The sequence below is a fragment of the Aristolochia californica genome, unplaced genomic scaffold (assembly GCF_029961685.1).
Source record: "Aristolochia californica isolate CCGP_79_NKW_82.1479 unplaced genomic scaffold, dmAriCali1.0.hap1 SCAF_2, whole genome shotgun sequence".
Classification (NCBI taxonomy): domain Eukaryota; kingdom Viridiplantae; phylum Streptophyta; class Magnoliopsida; order Piperales; family Aristolochiaceae; genus Aristolochia; species Aristolochia californica.
The window spans coordinates 40,704,378-40,729,209 of record NW_027181881.1 but is presented as its reverse complement, the minus strand read 5'-3'; the positions used below and the strand labels follow the sequence as shown (position 1 = coordinate 40,729,209).

Sequence of the window (24,832 nt, the reverse complement as noted above, 5' to 3'; positions counted from 1 at the left end):
TAAACACCATAGCACTTCAAAAAATCTACCAGAAATTCCCAACCCCCCCCCACCCCCCCCCCCCCCCCCCCCCCCCCCCCCCCCGATTTTCTCTAATTTGTTGGGGCAAGTCCCAAGAAAAAAAATTAAAAAAAAAGAAAAGAATAAAAAGGAGAAAAGGAGAAGAATGAAAAAAAGGAAAGAAGAAAAATAGAAGGAGAGAAAAAGAGAAAAGGAATTTTTTTAAAATTAAAAAAAGATAAATCCCTACGAATTTCACAAGTTCATTGGGAGAGAGTCTTTTCTCCTAGTGAATTTTACAATTTCACTGAGACAAGTCTCCAAGAAAAAAAAGGGAAATTTTGAAAGAAGAAAAAGGAAAAAGGAGAATAAAATAAAAAAAAAATATGAAGAGAAGAAAAAAGAGAAAATGGAAAAATCTATAAAATTAAAAAAATAAATTATGAAAAATAATTACTCCCAACAAATTTTCAAAATTCGTTGGGAGAAGGGACTTTCTTGTAGCAAATTTTCAAATTTCACTCGAAAAATCTCCCAAGAAAAAAATGGAGGGAAAAAAGGAAAAGAATGAAAGGAAAAATGGAGAAGAAGGTAAAAAAGGAAAGAAGAAAAATAGGAGGAGAAGAAAAAAGAGCAAAAATAAAAAAATAAATTGAATCTAAAACTACCTTTTTGATGAATTTATAATTTTGTAAAGTTCTCCAAAACTTATCCTCAATTTGGATTGTAGGCTGAAAGTCACTTTCCTCATACCAAAATCACTAGTAATCGTTTGTTAACTATAAGGCGGGTAAATTCATTCTCAGACCTTATACACCCCGCACATCACAATGAGGAAGTTGGCTATGCTCGATGTCGTTACCTTAACCGCAAGAAAGGGGATACCAAAGTTAGGGCTACTAACTGGAGTGGGAAAGATCCGTTCCTCCAAATAGATGTTTTTTTTTCTCCCAATGAATTTTAAATTCAAAGTGAAAATAGGTTTTACTTTTCCCAGTGAATTTAGTAATTCGTTGGGATAAGTCAACTTTCTCCCAAATAATTTTCCAAATTCACTGGGAGAAGATTTTTTTGGGAGCGGGAAAACTCCCTTGGAAGATCTCTTCCAACAAATTTTAGAATTCACTAGCAAAAGGTGGTCTCTAAATTCACTAGAAGAAAATTTGCCCCACCCAGCGAATTTTATATTTCGGTAGGAGAGGTCTTGCTTTAAGAAATTTTATTTTTGTTAGCGGGTTTTTTTGTTAGCCAAAATGGATTTTCTTGTAGTGAGTAGGGCATTTGGGACTGCACACTTAATGATAGACTCATGCATGAGGCGGAACCTGGTGAAACACTCACTTAGATAAACTTCTCTTACTTAAGACTAACATTATGACACTTGACAATAACAAAGAGACTGGAATAATTTTGTGAGGTCTAAGATAAACTAGTAAAGATAGATTTTTTTTATTAAAACACTCTCACACTTGTACTCACTATAGCTACTAATATTTGACTAATTTTTCACAAGAACACTCCCCAAGGCAAAACACTAGCACAAGGAATAAACGAAAGGATAGAGAATAAATTGGCTAACCTTTGTTAAGGGTAGAACCTCTTCGAGGAAATGGAATTGGTAAGTTTGCCATAAACATCTTTTTTCTTAGAGGCTAGCAACATATGTGACCTTTAGATCATTGGCCAAGACGCTTAGGTTTAGTCATAGCTAGATAAGAAGAAGTTGTATTTGATCTCATTGATGTGAACACTCGAGAGCTTACATTTCAATTTCTAACATTCTAAAATAGAATCATTAGGTTTAGAAAGGGATTGCCAAAACATCGATCAATAATCTCAAATAAATACTTAAATTTTTTAACTGAGTTAATGATCAATTTAGTCAACTACTTATTGATTTGGATGATCTATGAAGTTTGAATGATATTTGAAATCTTCCTTTTTGACATTTTGGGCTCCCTCTCTTTAAACAATATTCATGTGTACCAGTTGGGCCTCTAGACCATCCTTTAGAGGTCTACAATTACATTTGTGGTGATTATGCCCTACGGTGACCTCGTGTCCAACAACTTGTTCTATGATGTATGCAAGGATGATTCAAATAGATTGTAGGTTTCTCAAATGTGTGACTCTCTCTCTTTCTCTCTAAAACACTTTTGGTAGGAATTTTCAAGATAAAGGTTTATGTCTTAAAGATGCCAATAAATGTTCATTCACCTCTTTACTCATGGTTTGATGGGGGTATTTATAGCTTCCCCAAATCAAACTAGCCATTATTTGCTAGTTTGAAAAAATCAGACTGTTGATTGTTCGATCATTCCACTTCCTCTTAAGGCATTTGGGTATATTTTCTTTATACACAATTTTACTCTTGGACAAACCAAACTTGATACATGAGTTTTTAAATATATCTTCTTCAGATATGCCAAAAAATCAAAAGGGATATGTATTTTACTAGCCAGGATTACATGGTACCATTATCTCGCTGATGTCACCCTTTTTAAGATCAACCATTCATTTATTGACGGAACTCACCTTGTATAGGTTTACATCCCTTTTGAAACACCAAGACTTCTTGTGCCATTAGACAATTGATTACTTCATTCAGATATAAAAGACACTTCTCCTCCTCTAGCTCCCATTGTCACCTTGGCCATCTAGTAAGTCCTTCTCCTCCTAGTCCTTCTATTCCATTATGTCCTCAATATGACATTTGTCCCATTGCCCTCCCAAAAGAACCGCGCTCATGTGTCCATACATGACTATCTACTTCCCATCCTATATCCAACTTTTTCTCTACTCAAGGCTTATGTTTGAGAATCCTTCCTTGCAGCTATTTCTTTCATCTCTCTTCCTAGGGATTTTCATGATGGCCTACAACATCAAGGATGGGAAGAAACCATGGACGAGATGACAGCCATGCATTCCAACCACACTTGGAATCTCATGATTGTACCATTCAGAAAGAAACTCTTTGAATGTAAGTGGGATTTGTACTATGAAACACATTGTGGATGGTAACGTTGCTCGTTTGAAAGCCAGACTAGTTGCTAAGGGGTACACTTAATCCTATGGGATTGATTCCGACGAGACCTTCTCTCCCTTTGCTAAAATGAACTCGATATGTGTTCCCATCTCCCTTATAGCCAATTTTCAATGGGATCTTCACAACTTGATATTAAAAATGTTTTTATCAATATTGATCTCCAAGAAGAAGTTTACATGGTACCACCACCCGATTTTGTGGTTGAGGGGGAGAAAGTATGCAAACTCCAAAAATCCATCTATGGCTTAAAATAATCACTTCGGGCATGGTTTGAAAATTTTAGCAAGGTAACCCTTGGGCTTAGATTCAAAAGATGTGAAATTGACCACTCTATCTTTGTCAAACATATTGGCACAATACTTGTAGTGGTATATGTGGATGACATTATCTTGAGTGGAAGTGAGAAAAGTGAAATAGAAAAACTAATGATGAACTGAGCAAGACGTTTCAAACAAAGGATATGAGATTACTCAAATACTTCATTAACATAGAAGTTCTGCAATCAGAAGGTAGATGTCTTATCACATAAAAAAAATGTCCTAGACTTGTTAGAAGAAATAGGTATGCAATTGTAACCTCTTAACTCACCTACGGATCCAAATGCCAAGTTACACATGGAAGAAGGGGATGAGGTAGATATGGGAAGATTTCAAAGAATTGTTGAAAACCTAATCTATTTTTTTGTATCCTGACAAAATATTTCTTTTTCAGTATGTGTTTTTAGTTGATTCATGTGTCATCCTCGAATATCACACTGGCAGGCCTTGGAAAGAATTCTAAGATACCTAAAAGAGTCCTGGACAATGATTGTTATACAAAAAGCATGGACATTCAACATAGAAGGATCTGCTTATGTAGACTAGGCAAGATCACATGATGAGAGAAAATCTACTTCCAGATTTTTTACAAAGGTAGGTGGTAATTTGGTCACTTGGTGAATTAAAAAATTATCAAACATAGCCCAATTAAGAAAAGAAGCAGAATATCAAACTGTAAAAAATAGTCAAACATAGTCCATGCAATAAGTGTAATAATATGGTAAAAATCCGTATTAACGTAACTGGATTTTCCTTTTTAAGAAACCAATGCAACTCCTCTATGATAACCAAATAGTAATTCACATAGAAATAAACCCAGTACTTCATAAAAGAACCACGCATATCAAAGTCAACTACCATTAATGAAGTTACAAGTTGGAGACATCACCATGCACTACATTCCAACAAAGAACCAACTTGTAGATATCTTCACTAAAGCAGTAACAACGGCTCTCAATGATATATGTACAAAATTAGGAATTTATGATGTTTATGCGCCAGTTTGAGGAGAGTGTTGAAATGTCATCCACATGTAGGGGTGACATGGCTAGTAAATAAGGCGAACTTCGTTTGATATGGCATAGACTTGTAATTACACAAGCCAGTGTATGTCCTCTTATATTTTTTTTTCTTTTGAAGGATGTAGCCCGAAGGGCAATGTAATAATTGTAAACACCTTCCCACAACTATAATATTGTCACAAGATATGGGATAGGGCACTCAAGCCTCTATCCTCTTGGCTCAAATCGCCCCTAGATCTTTTTTTCTTTTCCTCCTCTTTCTCTTTTTCTCTTCTTTCTTTTCTACGTTTTTCCACCCTCTCTCCATGAGGTCTCTCTCTCTTTCTCCTTTTCTTCTCTCTTCTTGCCTCTTCTCTCTTCTCTTAGACCCATATAATTAGGTGAAGAATTGTAAAAATAAATGATTTTCTTCCTTTGATTGAGTGATATGAGGGGAAATTTTCCTTGATTGAGGATTAGTTCTTTTAGGAGGATCTTGAATAGTCAATGATCGTTGTAGTGAGTCTCTTCTATGAGCGATTATAGGAGAAGTTCTTCAAGAATGCTTTTGAGGTAGTTCGCCATGAATCATGCATGAGAATGTCCCCGTTTGCATGGCTTGCATGCATGTGGACTTCCTCCCTTGTGTAAGATGAATGACCAACTCAAAGATGCGAACACCCTAGACCTAGAATGGGTACTATGATCAATACAAATGGAGCAAAGAAATGCAAAGAGCCATTTATTGAAAACCATTCAATTGAGTCACAACCAACCAAATGACACATTCCAAAAAAGTTGTGAAACAAAATTGAAGGCTTCAATTTAGGTAAGATAGATCTCCAAAATATGTAAGTGATCCAGTGATTAGCAGGTTTTAAGTATTTCTCAAGATTTTTAGTCCACAATTCAAAAAGTCCTTTCTTAGCTAAACTATCCATGAAAACCCAACAATTTCAACATCTTTCAAACTCCTTTGTTTATACTTGGGACTTTTCAAAATACGTTTCTTTCCCTTGTCACCTTTATCCGCACTCTCGGCTCCAACAACAATGAACTTCGAAAGGGCAGATGTAGGTTTAATAAATTCGATTGAATCCTTTTTCTATATGAAATTTCTCATCAAATCCTACTAAACACATATAATTGGATCTATCAAACTTGATGGGGATTGTTTTACTAACTTTACCCTTCATGTTGAATAACAGTCATAAATCTAGTACACCTTGCACAAAACACTGTTCAAAAGATAGATAGAAAGTGTTCGAATTATCCAATCTAGTGTACGTGACATGAAGCTACCTTTGCATGGCAAACATAAAACATTTGAACAATCAAATCAAGTTCACCTCACACAAATAATCCTTTGAATGGCAAATAGAAAAACATTGGAACCATCAAATCCATTATCCTCTAAATTATTGTCCAAACAACACTAGTGTTCCAATGTTGATTAGAGGTGCTCGGATGGTTCAATTTCAAAACAACTGCATTTTCCACAAAACTTTGATTTGTGTTAGTTACAAGAGGAGAAACAGATAGGAAACTTGTTGATTATCGACTCCAATCAATCCAAAATCACAAATCTTGATGCAAACAACTGTTACTTTCATTTTTTTTTCTGTTTCATTTCCATTTAAATGGAGATAGAACTCATAGAAGCATGCGCTTCATCTCTTTGTCGGACAATCACGTAGCTATTGGGCTGGAAGACAAATAATTTACTGCAGCTTTCCCCGTATTAGGTAAGGCTCAAGATTTGATTTCCATTCAAATGTCAAAAAGCCTCTCCTCCTAAGGGTGATCTATCAACATAGACGCGCCACCCTCGCATTTTAATAATAACTTCGTTTTCATGTTCTTCCTCGTTTAAAGATTTTTTTGCTCATTCCATCTTGATCAACAGAACCGCCTGAGCCCTGTTATCCAATCTTCTTTGAGCTATTGCCGACAGATACAACTAATATCTAAACTTAATCTTGAAGATTGATAGATAATGATCTGAACGTGAGGAAGATTCACGTCATTCTCATAAAAAAAACCAGGTAAACAGACCATGCTAGCTACTAAAAAATTTCTATATATTAGCGATAGTCCATGATGGCATCCATTCGAAGAGATGGCGAATCTTGAGCCGAACCTTTTTAAAAGGCGATCTGAAAGGGAAAAAAAATAAAAAATCTCGTGTTTCCGAAGCAACTGCGGTTTAACTTTGTTTATTCGTAAAGATACCGCATGTTTTCTTTCTTGAAGTTTGAATGCGGCTATCTTCGTTCTTGAACGCTTTGCGACCCAATTCATGTCATAATTCTGGGTGGTTGGTATTTGCGGAAAATAATGAAACGCCAGCCACAGGTTGAGGGAATTGTTGGAGATCATTATACGAATTAAACCCTTATTGTGTTGGAAAATCTGATCTTGTTTAGAACAAAATTATATTATTCAGAAGGAATTCTTCACATTCATTCGCAAAGCATCCATTCTGGCAACGTAAGTAATGAAAATTCCTAATTTCTCAAATCTTAGAAACGAACTTCCAATGAAAGGGTCAGCGGAGAGAGAATCATGAGTTTTCTCAAATTCGACAAAATATTTAGTTTGCCACAGCTTTCCCACTCGCCTAAAAGTGTGGCATTTTTTAAGGTCTAAACTCCAGAGTGCAGCAGAAAGGAAAAAAGTTGATGGATGTTAAAGAGAGAGGGAACAGCATGTACGATCAACATGATAGCAGCTCCGAGCGTGGATTAATAGCCACAGATGATGAGACTGATATTTTCTGAAACAGTAAATCTCTACATTCTGTGGATGGTGAGCGTTCACTCGGGTTAAATTAAGCCTACGATCTCTTGAGGATTAATCTCGAAAGCATTGGAGTTTGATCAGAAAGAGAAGCTTCATCTTTGTAACCAGTGTTTCAATGGAAGAATGCCAGTACTAACACCTCAGAGAATTCCTCGACTTCTTGAGCCATCAGCATATATTGAGAATATTTTAGTTTAGCTTCACGAAGACGGTCGTTTCAGTGAAAACAATCATTTCTTCCTACTCTATGAAGCTTTTTAGTGTTGGTATCCCAGCAGCAAACTGGTCTTCATTAACATGGGGAATGGTTAAAGGCAGAGAGATAGAGCCCCGGGCTTTTCTATTTCTCATCATGGAAGTGGAAGGATAGTACTCTTCTCTGCTTATCTTTGTCGGAAAGCTTAGTCAATCTCCTATGTATCTCCCCATGCAAACAAAGACATGTTTGCTGCAGAAAGAGGAAAGAGCCTTCTCCTCCAAAGTGAGCTTGTTGGTATAAAACCTTTGACCACCAACAATGAAAAATGAATGCAAAAGGTCAAAAGTTGATGGATAAAGGGAAAGGGAAGACGAGGCGGGCATGCGTCCGGGGACATTGGGCTTACAAGTTCATCATTGCCGCCAGGTGAGATTCTGGGATGAGCTCCAATATTGACTGGTTTCAGAACCCTCTTCATCCTTCATTCCACTCCATTTGTACAGCTTCTTCTCCCTTGCTCTTCCGCTTAATCATATTTTGCTTTGTTAGACTATATTTCTCCAGATTTTCCACAGTACATTACCTACGTACCCAGAAGACAAAGTTTGAGATGCTTAGATACAGGGCAGTCTATTAGAACTGTGTTTACCAGAAAACAGTCCAGAAGAGCATCTCAGATGATTCCCCTGTTCAAAACGAAAGGTGTTTGCAGTACACGTACGGCTCTAAGCTGTGAAAGATACTTGGGTGGATGAAAACCAAACTTTTCAGAAAGGTATTTGAAAAGGTTCAGTAACAGTAAATTAAACGAGTGGGATCTATTCCGTTCAAGACTGTCATATATCACCATGATTCGTGTGCACTGGAAATGCAACCGCAGCCTTTACCAGAAACTTTTGCAGGGATTTCAAACTGTAGACAATACAGTACGTCTTCTTTAGTATCCAGTGAAGGGACTAAGTAATCCAATTTACAAAGAAGGGTGATCGAAAACACAAGCACGATGATTAATGACAACGAGCCGATGACAAATCCATTAACCTTGCTTAACATTATACTCTTTTCTTTGAAAATCAAGAGAAGAAATAGGGAATTATAGTCTTTATTAGGTTTTAATGAAAGTTTTTAACCGGAAAACTTTCTCCAGTGATTACTTGAATAGAATGTTTGCCCATCATTGGGCCTTGTACTGGATTGAGAAACATTCTGATAACAGATGATCCATATGATTGAATCAAACTCGTAAACCATAATGGATGCAATAGGGAGGGGCCAATCACTGGGTGTGGGCTTAAAGTATCGTTTCTTAATTGGGTAGTCGGAATGTTTTTTCACAACAATCCGAGCTACCAGACAGGCAATGCCCATAGTTAAAACGCCATAACTAGAGGACGAATTCGTGCTGTTGAGACAGACAAGGGTGGATTGCCAGATTTACTGGAAGATGTTTGTTTCAGGAACTGAATCAGTCTAAAGAATATGTTACAGATGAGGAGGTGAATAGTTAGAAGGCTTTTGGCATCAGAGATGCGTACACTGTGTCTTACCTAAGGGGAAGGAAAAGTCCATGTTCATTACTGTCAGCATAGACCAGTTTCTTAGATGAATCTGTTGCTTGTTTTGCCGAGTCTTGGTAGACATGTTTGAGTAACGGTGTAAGGGGAATCCCGGCGAAAGGAAGGGGAACTCTTGTCGCCGAGCGCAACCCTCCTGCGGCCATTTTAGCCTTCGAAGGTGCGACAAAATGGAAATCCAAACTTAGCAACTGGTACTGCAACTGTGTCGTTACTTGGACATAATTTACGGCGGAGATTACACGTATAAAAGGATACTGCATGAAGGTTTGGATTTTGTAAAACTGATCACATTGAAGGAAGATCATGAAGAACAAATCTCCTTTATCTTTTCTTCGTCGATTCTGGCCCAAACTGAAACTAAAATCGCACGCAGTCCATGAACTACGATGTGAGTTCAAAAGCAAGGAGAAGCGGAGAAGACACGAGTGCGGCCTGTTGGGTTGTTGGGCCCTTGGAGGGGAGGGGTGGGGGAACCCTTCATCCGCCTGCCCCCAAGCCATGTCAGCCAGAGTCCACGTGGCTATCCCTGTCACTCTGGGACCCGCTGGACAACGCGCTATCATAGACGATCCATCTGTAAAGCGGAAGCGCAGTGGGGAGAGATTGGTCCCACCGATTCCAGTTTGTAAAGCTTTAATTGGACATCTCTTAAAATGCACATGGCTTGGGACCCACCAGTTTTATCATGATAAGGTGGATATGTCCTTTAGATTTTGATTGGTTGATGTGGGCCCCGGAATCCATCCATATCAGTATTCACTTCACTTCGCCTCATCAACAAGTTCAGTCCAGTCAATCGTACGACTCCGCCTGTGGGCCCCGCTTGTCTCTCCGCATTCAAGTTTCAATTATAATTAATTTAGGGTTTTTTCTAAAATAATTATTTTAAATAAATAAATAAATAAATATCTGATTGTCGTCCTCCAACGGCCCGTCCCACCCTCCTGGACCCTGGAGACGCCGCAACGAAAGCGACGGGACGGAAACTGCCTGAAATATATTGCTGCAGCCTAGCAGGAAGAGAAGCGGAAAGGCCGGGAATTCGACTATTTAGCTCCTTCCGTCTCACTCTTTCTCTCTCCTCAGTCTTTACTCCGGAGTCTGAACGCTGAGTTCCTACTTCCGACTTCCAAGGTTGCTTAGCATTAGAAGTCGCTGGATGTCTTTAAGGTTATGGACGAATGAGAATTAATTTTCTTTATTAACACCTGATAAGGTTTTCCGAGGGGAATGGGTTCTATGTTAGAGGACGCTTGTTCCAATGACGCGCTTCCTACGTACACGTCTCTAAAGGAAGCTTAGCTATTGTTGGGTACCGATGTTTCAAGGGTTATAACTACCAGGGACCAGCAGCTGTTTTTAATTCACGACGTTGTTCGTCTCTTCTTGTTAATTAACTTGTTATTTATTGCTACGTACCTCCGTTCTAAAGAGTCCTCACCGTTATTTTCCGATTTTTACCGGTTAAAGAAAGATTGCTTTATTGGCAGAAGTTAGTCATGATTTGACTTTGTTGTTTCCGTATAATTGGTGTAGAAGAGTATGCACTGGCGTAGACACGAAGCTAATTGAACTGCGTCGCTCTCTACATAATTGCATACCTCACCCTGCAAAATAAATTTTCTGCTGTGGGTTCAGGTTGAGGGGTAGAAGGAGACCGTAATGCTGATGATGCAGGGAACTAAGACGATAAAAGAAGAAGACTTGGGTTTATGGACAAAGGACTCCTTGTCACGAAAGGTCTCAATCAGAGATTAGGATTTGGAATTTGAACTCAAATTAGTTGGAAAGGTTTCTTCACTCACGAAATCGATTTTTATAGCCATCGATGGGTACGGAAACTGACGAATGGTTTGGTTCTTGAAGGGATACCAAGATCATGACTAAGTTGAAAATCCCAAAACAGGTTTTGCCTTCCGTTTTAATTAATGTTTCTCTCTTTTCGTTTCAAAGACTACTACGTCGTACTTAAGAAGAGGCTGCCATGGTTCTACAGTTGTAGTGAAGGTTGCTACTTAGAGAAAGCTTATCCCAATCACGATGATTTGCTGCAAATAAAAAAGTTTTAAAGCATTAAAATAGAGGGTTGTGATTAATCTCCCAAAAGATCCTATAGATGCAAGGATAAATAGGTTTTATTCAAAAAGATCAATCATAACCTCTCATTTAGAGGTTCTATATGTTTTGTTTTAATAAATCCCACACTTAAATTCCTAGTACGTCCATTGTGTTTGTGTAAATCTTTAAGACTGATTGTGGGACAATAATTGAAGTTGGAATCGGATCAACCCCTTAGCTCGAATTTCAGTCGGTAAAAGGAAATTAACCAAGTAAACTCGAGATCTTTTCTTATTAATGAGATTGATGGGAGGGAGAGGGGGACACTCCCCTATTGTTAGGGCATGGTGATCCTCCCTCTTATCCATATGTGATGTGATGATGTCGTTAGAGTGGTCTGTCGGCTCTCCCCGCTCTCCTTCAATTTAAAAAGTGGGTGGTCTAATCTTAATTAAGTGGTTAAGAGAGAACCAATCTTCTAATCTTCACAAAGGATGGGAGAAGCATTTTTTTTTCTTTTCTTTTTCTATGTGTCGTTTGAAAATGAAGAATAAAGTCTAGTTTTCATGAAAGTTAAAAGGGTGGTCAACAATATGAGACATTAAGCTAATCTCGGGTAGTGGCATCAATGTTCTTTTTTTTTTTTTTTGTCAATTATCACTTATGAGAAAATCTTCATACCATGCTAGTTCATACGATAACTACATTTGTGTTAAAACAAGTCTAGTCTTTTGATAAACAACTTTAACAACAATCTCTCTCACCTTTGACGAATCGATTTCCATTAGGGCAAATATCTTTCACCTTCATCGGACACTATATTGCATATCAGATATTTGCGCTAGTATTATTGGATGTTATCACCCCCATCAAGATTAATATTGTTTCTTGGCAGTTGCTAGAAGGAAAATTCCCTCTTGGCGAATGTATTACAATTTTTTATTAAAATTTGGAATGATTTTTACATCAATGCTAGTTCTTCTATAATCTCATTACATGCATTCTATTTACCTCTTCAATTCATATTGATGCATGCACCCTTTGTTCAATCTCCACTTATTGCCTTGTAGCTCATGTTAGGAGTAATTATTGAAATAAGCCAAGAGAATTTATGTATCTTTTGTGTGTAGTTGTAGTTAAGTTGTGGAACCTAATCAACGCCTTATGTTGAGAGTCGATATGCAGATATATTGATTGTTGTTTCATTAAGGGCAGTTTGGGGATTTCACTCTTGTATTATGGTTGCCCTAATTTTCTCTTTATATTTGGGGCGCCGCTATTAGGGTTTATCATTGGAGAAAGATCTTGAGTTGCGGCCCGAGAGAGGTTAGAGAAAAATACCTATGAGTGTGTACGATTTCTCTTGTAAACTATTTCATCTTCATAGGGGATTACTGTAGGGGCAAAAGACAAGACGTAGTCTCACTTTAAAGTCAACTTGCATAAATCTTGTTTTATTTTCGTGCTTGTTTTTTTCTTCTTTTGCGATTATTATCATTTCTCTCGTTAGTTTGGAATTAGGGTGTCTAATTCCTAACATAATAAACATTGAGTTAGTGGGATTTTTAATCCTAACACGAGAATGACACATTGCCTTCTCTGTCAATCTTTTCTACTACTAATTTCTATTTTTTATGGTTTTACTCTAGGGAAGTCATTTTTAGTCATCTTTGTGTGCTTTGGACGGGTTTGGTACAGAATTGGATGCAATTACATCTTGCCAATTTGATTGGCCCAAGCAGTTAATTCAGTTTTGTAATTTTCAATTGATGTTTTATTCTTTTAGGTCCCTATCCAATGGGATTTTGGAGTAGTGTGTGAATGGATTAAGTATTGCTATGAGTTTGGGTGATTGATGTTGAAGTGACAGAGTTTTCTGGTTTATTTTAGAAAACCCGAAGTTCTTGATTCCCTGCATTGATCGATTATTAAAAAGGTTATGATTATTGAAGGTTAATAATCGATAAAATCAAGAATATGATCAATCAAACAGAGAGTGTTGGAGTGTGTAATCAGTTATCTAGAAGGTGATGAGTTAGTGTGTTAGTGCATGTTCAATCGTTATTCGATCAAGGTTCAAGTGATTGATCGATCAACTTGGGGTGACTGATCAATCATTGCATAGTGATGATATCTTCTTCTAGTTCAGCAAAGGTAGTGTCAAGCAATGCACAAGATGGTGTAGAGGAGAAGCTAATACATGTTCAGATTACTACTACTAAGTTGAATAACAAGAATTATTTGGTGTGGTTCCAAGTGTACGAATTTTTCTTGAAGCTTGGGAGAAACACTATATCTTAATAGATGATCCACCATTCAATGTGTCGAAAGTGTGAAAGAAAGATTGTCATATCATGGTTAATAAACAATATGGATTCTACCGTTTAGAATTAGGTTATAATTTGTCACTGCAAAGGAGATTTGTGAAGTGTTGAAAACTACATATTCACATGAGAATAATCTTTCCAAGATTTAAGAAATTCACTTTAAATTATCAAGTATTCAACGAGGATGGGGGATAGTGACCAACTATTTTGGTGAATTAAATAGTTTATTACAGACGCTTTGAGTTTATCATCTTCATACTACAAAGGATACTTTGCTATGAAAACAACAATTTGAGTTTGATGTGACACGATTTTTACATAGACTTGAACCAGAAATTGAGTATTTGTGCTCAGATGTTGTCTAATGTGGATATTCCTACACTTCTTGGTGCCTATGCACTAGTTCTTCAAGTCGAGAGTACTGTTACGAAGAAGAGGAAGGACAATTGTAGGGAAGTAGAGGAAGTAAGAAGAGAGAAAAGAGCAATTGAAGGATAGAGCACGTGGGAGGAAAAGAGAGAAGATATAGGGGGTTAGAATTTTGAAAATTAACGAAGAGGGAAAAAGGAGAAGAAGAAAAGAGTTTATCGATTAAGGAAGAGAAGAAGAAGAGAAAAGGAAGAATTATGGTTAGAGGATGAGTGACAAGAGAGGGAGAGTGGAGCACGAATTTTGGATGGGGAGAGAAAAACGTAAATTTAAATAAGACTTTAGGCATAATTTTGCTCTAGTCTAGCCGATTCCATTTATAGAATTCAATACATACAAAATAGAAACTCCTAGTTCAACTATGACTTAAACAACAACTAGTCTAGAGTCTAAAACTAAAGGATTTTTTAACTTAAGAATGTAAATCAAAACTAAGACTACTAATTAGGAAATCAACTTTTTGACTTTGACTTTGACTTTTTAAAATAAAAATGCCAAAGTAGCCCTAAAGGTGTGCCCCCTTGCTTCCTCAATCTTGGCACCCGAGATTCAAAAATTCTTCCTAACCCTATTGAATACAAAAAATACTCATATTGACCCCCTCTAGCTCTCCTTCGAATACAACATTATGAATGATATCTAGTCCATGCCTCTCCTTCGATGTTGTTACCATCTACTTATTATGTTCTTCACTTTCCTGTGAGTTTATCATCTATTAGTAAAATTATATCTCATTTAAATTATTTTGTTACATTTTCCCTTCCTATTGTGTGTTTCATGGTCTAAAATTGAAAAAGGTGATTGGTATGGTTTATGAGTGAGGTGAACTTTATTCCTTCAATGCATGTCCTTTTATTTTTTTCTACTTGCTCTTGCTAGTTCAGCCTTTGCTCATGACTAGCACCTTCATCTGAAGCATCCCTCTGCAGAGAAGGTTTTTTAGTTCTTTCCTTCTTTTTTCGTCTAGTTAGCAATTTACCTGTGATCAAGTCAGTTGGGTAAACATCACAATTTCTCTTATTCGTGTAGAAAAGATCATTGAAGTTGTTTTCCATTTTGTTTAGTTTATTCCGATGTATAGGTCCTTGTTAGGTTCTAAGTATTTCTAGATGTCAATACTTTGTGACTCTTATTTATGATTGTATTTGAGTTTCATGGGTGTATTTATTAAAAAATAAGAAGTTTTTATGTGTTTGTTCATTTTCATAGAGAAATAAAAACTGAGTTTAGTGTTTTTATTCATCTTTTGTATATTGATAATGAATTTGAGTATATGAACTCTCGTTTTGTTGGTCAATTTTCACTAAATGGTATTATTCATCAAACAATCGTGTGTTTAGACGCCCCACAAAAATGGGGTTGTTAAGTGGAAAAATAGACATTTACATGATGTCACTTGTCCTCTACTTTTTCATTGGCATGCTCGTTTGTCCTTTTGGGGTGAGGTGATTCTTACAATATGTTACTTTATTAACATGGTTCCTTACTCTATTCTCAATCGACATGTTGCATTTAGTGTTCTTCAGTTGTTGTTTCCTTTATCTAATTTACCTTTGTGTTTTTCTTGTATTTGTTGTTGCCCAGGTAGCTTCTCAAGTTAGGGGTGAATTGAGTATTTTAAATTAAAAACTATGTAAGACGTGTAAATGAAGAGTCATACAAATTCACAATTTCAATGAAAATAAACATTCACACAACATAAAATAAGGATATTTTTTGTTGTCGATGTTCCCCTATTGGTCTTCACCGCCCAAGAACCATTGCTTAGAAAATTCTACTATTTCAAAGTTGTAATAGTTGGAATTTACACAGATATTTTGGTCTCTTTAAGCCACGTGTAGCTCAATACATGTTTTATACAATAACAATCTCCCCAAGAGATTGGGTAGATTCTAGCTCTAGTTGGCCCTTTATATCTATATTGAATAGGTTCTAGATGAACCTTTCACAAAGTAGAATCAAAGAAAGGAAAACTTATACCCTTGACTTGGAGAGTTCCTTCTCCTTGAGAGATCCAAGCTTCAACTTCTTTAGGAGCACAATGTGGAGTGAGGGAGCTTGTCTAGTATTCAATATAAGGAAAGGAATAGAAAAAGTAGTGAATTTTTCAAGGCTAAGGGTCACTCTTTCACTCTAAAGAACTTTTTGAGAAGTTTTGCAAGTTTGAAAATAAAACCTAAAAGGATTTGCCAATAAATGCTCATTAACTTCCCTCCACATGGTTTGGTGGGGTATTTATAACTTTCTCAAGCCAAACTAGCTTTTTTTTTTCCTGTTTGAAAAAATAAGACCATTGATTGATCAATCACTATAAAATGATTGATCGATCAATTGATCATAATGACTCTTTCTGTGTCAGGATGTGACTTATTGATCGATAGACTGGTCGATCAATATATTACCGTAGGTCCTTAAAAGTTAAGTTGATCAATCATTGTCAAGAGATGATAAATCAATCAATATTCCTTCCAGTACAATGCAAGTATGATTAATCAATGAACTTTCTATGATCAATCATTCTTTATGTTCTTGGCAGCTAATATTCTATCTAATCAATCAATCATGTGGTATAATCAATCATTCCATGTGAATTTCACTTGTTTGGGTAGTATTGATCGATCGATCCAAATGGGATGATTGATCAAACTTTATTGCATGATATGGCCATGTTCTAATTACCGATCAATTGACTATGGTTGTTCGATCATGCTTAATAGTATTGACCTGCACACTTCTGGATGGTCAATCATTCCAGTGTCATTTCAACTTAGTTGACTTTCAAAGGATGAGAATAATTTTGTCTAAGCGCTCTCACATGTACTAAGGGATGTATATGATGTTCCTAAACATATTTATATGGTATGTATGTCCTAAAACTCCATATACACCATTGTACTTTAAAAAGGGAGTCAGGAAAGCTCTCTTACATTTGTGATCGAGTTTTGACGTATGACTTTTATACTTAAACTCTAGTATTCTCGTTGTCTTCTTCCTTTTGGTTACTTTTTCAAGAGATATCCTTCAATGTTGCTTAAGGTCTTGAGTGGGCTTGATTGTTTTGAAGCTTTAGACCTTGAGATACATTGATTCTTGAACGTAAAGTATCTGAAATACTTAGTTTTGCAAATTCCCATTCAACTATGGCTTTGGTAAGTTCTCTTCCTCCACTTTTAGATCTTCATCTTCCAAATTCCTTGTGTAAAGCTGCTTTCTCTACTCCTAGTACTTGGTATTCTTTAACAGAATAGATTACTTTTGCTCATTTGTCTTCTTCATTTTGTGTTTTTGCCTTGTCTTTATTTTCTACTTTTCTTCCTAGATTTGTGTAGGGGGCATTGTTATGCAACGAGTAGAAAGATGCAATGGATGTTTTGCTTTCTTGTGACACTTTGGGAGCTTTGTACTTTACCTACTAAAGGGACTGTAGTTGGTCGTCATTGGGTGTTTTTAGTGAAATATAAATTTGAGGGTTCTATCAATTATTATAATGTTCTGTTGGTTGCCAAGGGTTATACCTAAATTTACGTGATTTGTTTGAGGAGGTTCTATCATGATGGCTCTTCCCTTTTAGAGTATCACATCATATTCCATAGTAGGCCAATTTATGGTGTGGAATATGATAATAAAGCAATTCCCAACTCACTATGCCAATGGTTGTGCTTCCCTTTTAGAGTTAACAGGCTTAATCTATATTTGCTTTGTTATTTTTATGTTTCGGTATTCCCTCCTTAATTGGTATTAAGTTTTCTATTACTTCAAGTCACTCACCACACAAATGGTTATTTCATTCATACTTTTACGAGGGACCGTGTATCTAGAATTGCTCTAAAATTGGGATTCAATTTTTCATTAATATTGATTATAGGTTTAGTATTTTTGAATTTAGTTGTGAATTTTTTCCCCAAAAGTTACAATTTTTTAATAATTTTAAAATTCTAATTCAATTCTCTAGTAACTGAAATAAAATTAAATTGAAAATATATGTTAATTATTTAAATTAACTTAATATTTAACTTATATATATTTAAAATTAACTTATTGTAATATATTCAAATATATAATTAAAATTGTTATTATTTTTAACAATAAAAATCCATTACTTATTCAATTATAAATGGATCAAGAAGAAAAATATTTATCCATTTATGAATTCAGATCAATTTACTCGACTGGATGCCACCCCCCCTAGGTAAAACATCTAAGAAAAATGAAAAAATAAAAAAAGGTTTAAACAAAACCCTAGAAGTTTAAAAAAATTTAAATGTTGAAGTTTAAATGAATGTTGAAGTTCAAGCTGGGCTCGAACTCAGTTAAAATTATTGGGTTCGAGTTCGATAACAATTTTAAGCTCGAGGTTGGGCGTGGTTGGAGCTCGAGTTCGTAATATTTAAATCAAGTTCGGCTCAAATATAGGCAAGTTCAGGCTCCGCTGGATGCCACCCTTAGTTTTTATCACGTAAGAAAAATGAAAAAATAAAAAAAGGTTTAAACCAAACCCTAGAAGTTTGAACTGGTCTTATTCATATCGTCGGAGTACCAAGTCTTAAATCACAGTTAAAGCTTTTACCGACCATCGTTGTTAAATGTAGATGTCGTCAAGAGTACGTCCCGTTCTCTAGGACGTATGAACAATTTATGGCGTAATGATAGTGAAAGCGAATGAAATCTAGTCATTTGTTAATAACACACGAGCGATAAGCTATTAAAAGAAGATAAATGTCAATGGAGTCTGTATAATATCATTAAGCTCACATCAAACACTACCAGTTCCCCAGTAAAATCTCCTGAAATCGCGCCGAAAGCTCGAATTTTCGACCGCTGAACTCTGTCAAGGCCTCTCCCCAGTTGATCAGTCCGTGGGCAATCTCAAACCGATTGCCGAAGCGTAGCGAGAGAAAACTTGGCATCCGAACATGAACGCGCCGGTATCAGATTACCAGGGCAGAGAAGGGTTGTCCGGTTGGGTCTTCCGTGAAATCTATGATAACATTTCCGAGAAAAAAGTAGCATTTTGTGTTCGCATATTCCCTCTTGGGTCTGGGGAGAAGTTACAAAACCAGTTTTTGTAGCGTTGCAACATGCAGTTTGCAATTTAACTTTTGTTCAAGTTGCTGCCGTCGTGAATATTTTAAGGGGCCGGAAAACAAAGAACTCCTCATTTTAAACGCCAGAATTCCGATTAAAAAACATTAAAGGTTATCATCGATGGATACCTTTGATCAGTTAAATGATTCTTCACTAGAGATTCCAACCTCTCGCTTTCTCAAATCATTTTAGCCGAATCAGCGTTTCGGTGCGTTTTCATCTCATTCTGCTCCGACCTCCCGGAGTAATAAACGAAGCAGAAAAAAAATAAAAAAAATCCGGCAACGGCTTTTCGGGAGACCATGACTGGTTTGGCAGCGAAACAGACGTACCCTGAAGCTTAATGGAGGGATAAATAACAAGTCTGATTTAATGGCGACTTCCGACTTCGTCCCTCATTACAGGTTGCACCAAAGCGTCCATCTTCTTCCTCCTCTGTTCAAACTCAATCTGACCAGACCGTGAGAGACAAGAAAGGATCTTTTAGTTTATACCCACACTCGGAAGTCGGAACGGGACGAATCAAATCTCGACGGAGGTGATTTTTTACCGCTCGACTGGGAGACACGAGAGGGAGTTCTGGTTTGAGTGGTGCGCGGTCGATAGCGAGGAAAAAAGGGGCAAAAAAGGAAGAAGTTAGTCAACCTGCACTTGCAGGCCAGGCTTTCTTTAGACGGTTACGAGATATTTCATTAAAAAAGGCACAAAAGCAGACGCATTTATATCTTTATCATTTTTAATTAAGAAATTCGAAAAAAAATAAAATAAAGAGGGTGAGCACTGAGCAGCCAGTGTCTCCTGCGAGTCATTAAAATGGAAGGCCCGCTTCACGACGGCCTCTGTGACCGACGGAATCTGCCCACGTGTCCGTGACCCAAGTGTGTCAGTGCTTCATGTTGGAAAGGCACCAGATGCTCACGTCACCTCCCGATCGCCTCCCCATTATTAACTCCGTTACGCCTTAACGGAGCCGTTGTCGGAGCGCCGTTTTAGTTTTAACGGAAACCTAAACCTTCAACCCTAAATAACGGAGCCGTACTCTCGCGAGTACGCTTCGCGATGGTGTTCGACTAATCATTATTTATTTTTTAAGAATATGATTAAGTCAAAGAAAATCTAAGCATTAGATGTGGGCCCAAGAGTCTGGAAAAGGAGGCCAGTAGGGTGTACTTTCGACACTAGTACACTCATGCGCTGCCGCCTTCCTCTCTCTCTTTTTATTTTATTTTATTATTTTAATGGTTTATCCTCGTTTTTTTTTTTTTAACTGCGGCCGAGAGTGTAAGCGACGGTTGGGTTTAAAAGTTGCGGTGGTGGTGTTACGACTCATTTTGATCCATTTATCTCTCGCCGGAGGCATCTCAACGCTGTGGCCTCTGCCCTGTGGCCACCCAAAAGAATAAGAAATTCACCCTCTCTCTCTCTCTCTCTCGCTCTCCTCCGATTGGAGATCGTTGATCGAATCATTTCTCATTCTATTTTTTTTTTTTTTTTTCTGCCTTCTTATCTACTAGTCATTCGTTGGAGGCCGAGCCTCCTCTCTGTTTCACGAGCCTTCCCTTCTTTTATCTCTCTGTCACTATTAGCAGGAACCTGTGAATATCATCTATGGCGACATTTGTAGTGTCTTAGTGACACAAAAATTGCTCAGGATGAAGCGGGAGCATCCCGAACCTAGCTATAGCCTCGCCGGCGACTTCCCTCCAGTTTCTCCCATGGTGGGGGTCTCCGGCAAAGAGAAGATTCTTATGGAGGAGTCGCCTCCTGATGCCGGCGATGTCGACGAACTGCTTGCTGCACTCGGCTACAAGGTCCGGTCCTCTGATATGGCTGATGTTGCTCAGAAGCTCGAGCAGCTGGAGATGGTGATGGGAGCCGGCCAAGAAGACGGTCTCATTTCTCATCTCGCCTCCGAGACCGTCCACTACAACCCCTCCGATCTCGCGACGTGGCTCGAGAGTATGCTCTCTGAGTTTAATCTACCCCCTCTCCCTCCCGCTCCCATCACCAATGGTCTCCAACCCTCTTCGCAGCTCACGCTTGGCGACGCCGAATCCTCCACCATCACTACTGTTGATTTCCCTAAATCTCGGATCTATGACACGGATTGCGATTTGCGGGCGATTCCCGGAGATATTGTCTACGGTGGAGGCGACTCTGATGCGACGACTCGGGACAAGAAGCGGATGAAATCGGCCCCGCCGGCGCCTCCGCCTCCGCCTCCTACGCAGATGAGCATTCCCGAGCCGGCTCGCCCGGTTGTCCTGGTGGACTCGCAAGAAACAGGGATCCGACTCGTTCACACGTTGATGGCCTGTGCGGAGGCGGTTCAGCAGGAGAATCTGAAAGCGGCGGAGGCTTTGGTGAAGCAGATCTCGGTACTGGCGTCGTCTCAGGCCGGCGCTATGAGGAAGGTTGCCACCTATTTTGCCGAAGCCCTTGCCAGGCGAATTTATCGATTATATCCTCCACAAAATTCGCTCGACTCCTCCTTGTCGGATATGCTTCAGATGCACTTCTACGAGACCAGCCCTTACCTGAAATTCGCCCATTTTACGGCGAATCAAGCCATTCTGGAGGCTTTCGCCGGGAAGACTCGGGTTCACGTGATTGATTTCAGTATGAAGCAGGGGATGCAGTGGCCGGCACTGATGCAGGCGCTGGCGCTGAGACCAGGGGGTCCACCGGCTTTCCGCCTGACGGGCATCGGACCGCCGCAACCAGACAATACGGACGAACTTCAACGGGTTGGATGGAAGCTCGCGCAACTGGCTGAGACGATACACGTCGAATTCGAGTACCGGGGCTTCGTAGCCAATAGCCTGGCGGATCTAGAACCTTATTTACTGGACGTGCGGCCGGACGTGGAGGCTGTAGCGGTGAATTCCGTTTTCGAGCTTCACCGGCTGCTGGCGCGGCCGGGGGCTATCGAGAAGGTGCTGGCGTCGGTCAAAGCGGTGGGTCCGAAGATCGTGACGATCGTGGAGCAGGAAGCGAACCACAACGGGCCGGTTTTCCTGGACCGGTTCACCGAGGCGCTGCATTACTACTCGACGGTGTTCGACTCCCTAGAAGGGTGCGGGATGTCGCCGGCGAACAGCCAGGACCAGGTGATGTCGGAGGTATATCTGGGCCGGCAAATATGCAACGTGGTGGCGTGTGAGGGACCGGAGCGGGTGGAGCGCCACGAGAATTTGGCGCAGTGGCGTGCGAGGATGACCACCGCCGGATTCGCTCCCGTACACCTCGGCTCCAACGCGTTCAAGCAAGCGAGTATGTTACTCGCGCTCTTCTCCGGCGGGGACGGGTACAGGGTTGAGGAGAATAATGGGTGCCTGATGCTGGGTTGGCACACTCGCCCACTCATTGCAACTTCGGCTTGGCATATTCCCCAATCACAGCAGCAGCAACAACAACAACAGCAGATACAGTAATGGAGGAGAAAGATCAGGGAAGAAGCACCGTTGAAAAAATTGTAGAACGACTAGTCTACTACTGTTACTGATGATGCTGCTGCTGGCGAAGTTGACGGTGACGGTGGTGGTGGTGGAAGACTAGTTTACTGTGTATGTACACTCATCGTCTTCGCCGTCGCCGTCATCATCATCATCATCATCATAATCGATATCAGTTCTGATCCATCCGGTGGGCTCGATCACAGGCAGTTCACTGTGTCCAATCCAATCACTGAGAAGGACTAGCGTGACGCCTAGAGAAGACCACGAAAGTGGAAGATCCACTAATGTCTCTTCTCAGTTTTTACGATTTTTTTTTCAAATTGTCTTTGTTCGTTTTTTTTCTGTTTCCTTTTACCGGCCGTGTTCCTGTTGATGACTCAATCGTAATGTGTATTTATAAATATTTTTAATAAAAAGGAAGATAGGTTTTCCATTTTTATATCTTCCTCACAATCGCAGATCGCCATTGCTGATTATATTGTGAGTGCGCTTTTCCTTCTTTTTCTGAGAGGGCATTTGACAAAAAGAGTTGATGCAAACCCAAGAGAGTTCTGTTGAAAGAATTGAGTCAGCGAAGCGCACCAGTGATTTCTACTGTTGATAATGATCAGGGAAGGGAAGCAGGTCGGCAGAAGGAAGAAGACGATTCCGAAATGTGAATTCTGAAGATTGACTAGTCCTCCATGAAATTGAAACTGAGACGAGGCTCGTGCAAAAGGAATATTCGTCGGAAAGCCACCATCAGACTTTTTGTCTCCCATCTCATCATGCAGTGCAGCACCACATTCGGTAAAACCGGTCAAAATCTTCCACCATTACCATCAAATTGAAAACGACAAGCAGACGAGGATCAAATGCTCTTTCAGATCCATGTCAACCACCTCTTAATTATGTCTCCCACAAACAATCCCCCCATCATTTGATTTCAGTATAAAATAAACTCCCTTCCCAGAACTCCACACTACACAGCCATTACCAAATTCCGCACAGATGCTTGATCCAAATGCTTTTAACTTCGGCCACCAGTTTGATCTCATACGGACACCCTTTCTAGTGCCCAATCTCAGAAGTTCCCTCTTTTAAAGACGATTTTTTGGTCTGACGATACATTCAAATGCAGCTACTAGTTCTTCTTCCGAATCGTTCTTGATATAAGTTTTTTTTTTACAGAACACAGTTCTGGAAAATTAATGTTTTCAAGTTTTTAACATGGGCAATCTGGAAAAACGGTTTATTGCAGACAAAAACAAAAACAATAAATGAGATTATTTTATAATCAAGAGACATTTGAGAAACTTATAAAGCCTCTGAAGGACAATCACGCGATACAAAATCTAGCTTTTATGCTTCAATTAATACTGGATATTGAGCAAAAAGCGTCTTAACCAACCCTGCAACTTCTTCCCCTTCCACCAGATTTGTACCCATTTGCCTTTTGCCAGAGGGAAGCTGAAAAAAGACCTTCATGCCTTGGAAAAAAGTTTTGGGGCTTCGTCTTCTTTTGGAGCAATGGCGTTACCTACTTCCTCATTTGGCAAGGGTTATCAAGAGATTGATGTATTGACAAGAAAACTGGATATGATGACTTCAGCTCTCCGGCCACAGGTGCTGCAGCTTTTTAACTCTCCAATAATCTACTGGAACAACTTCTTCAATCTATTGGCAGCGAGGGTTGCTGTTTTGTTGGTTGGTTCCAGAACCAGTGCATATCTGAAATCTGTCAGATAAAGAAAAGATGCATTCAGCTACTCAGTATCCCTGAAAGTTTCTCTTCAGCTCTTGCCTAAGTTTTGCACCACTTACATTCAGCTTTTACTTTCTGGAGAAATTTTCAGTCAAACTCATTTATCAGAAACAGGAACAAAGATACAAGTCCATGCCAAGTCCTAGCAATAACTGTAGCATACTTACAACATACTTCCCTGATAAGAGTAAAAAAACCATGACTGCAAACAAAAGCAAGGGGATGATTACCTTCAATTGCCTCCTTATAGTATCCAAGCATCTCCCTAGCAGTCCCTCTTCGCAAATATGCCTTCACATTCTGACCAAAACAAAAAAAAAAAAAAAACTGCTTAAAGTCCAACCTTCGGACTTCAAAATACTGCAGAACATTCAGAAAACTTCTCGGTAAGGATATGATGATATAACAAAAAACTTTTCAAGCCTCCTACGTGTATTAAAGGACAGTTAATCCTGTAAGGCCTCAGATTCCAAAAAAAAAAGAACAAACAGTTCCGTTAGAGCCACAGGCAAGGCATCTGTCCACCACAGCTGATGCAACAGGAAGAATCAGTCAGAAGACAGGACATATCAAATATTAGCTCCTTAAAATTGGACATAGCATCTTCACATAAAATTAACTAGAGCATTCCATTACATGACAATGTTTATTTATATGGATTTTTAGACATTTTTGGGAACAAATAGTTGCTAATTTGCACTTCCTTTCCATTTCAATAAAAAAAATGCACTTTTCTAGGAAACTGGTCGGCATTTTTTTAATTGCAGACATAACAGCTACTAGATTTCA

At 38.8% G+C, this 24,832-nt stretch overlaps 2 protein-coding genes across 2 annotated transcripts in view; one reads left to right on the top strand and one right to left on the bottom strand.

The window, feature by feature from the left end:
* The first annotated feature begins 20,186 nt into the window (after window positions 1-20,186).
* LOC137955889 (DELLA protein GAI-like) lies at window positions 20,187-22,752 on the top strand. The gene has a single exon (XM_068803090.1). The coding sequence runs from the start codon at window positions 20,494-20,496 to the stop codon at window positions 22,273-22,275; it is 1,782 nt and encodes a 593-aa protein (XP_068659191.1). The 5' UTR covers window positions 20,187-20,493; the 3' UTR covers window positions 22,276-22,752.
* Window positions 22,753-23,518: 766 nt separating this feature from the next.
* LOC137956241 (outer envelope protein 64, chloroplastic) overlaps window positions 23,519-24,832 on the bottom strand; it is a 45,919-nt gene continuing 44,605 nt past the window's right edge. The window contains exons 12-13 of the mRNA XM_068803636.1: window positions 24,274-24,343; window positions 23,519-24,016 (exon numbers count right to left, since the gene is read on the bottom strand). Coding sequence (XP_068659737.1) covers window positions 23,934-24,016; window positions 24,274-24,343 — 153 coding nt within the window. The 3' untranslated portion in view covers window positions 23,519-23,933. The remainder of the gene's footprint in view (window positions 24,017-24,273; window positions 24,344-24,832) is intronic.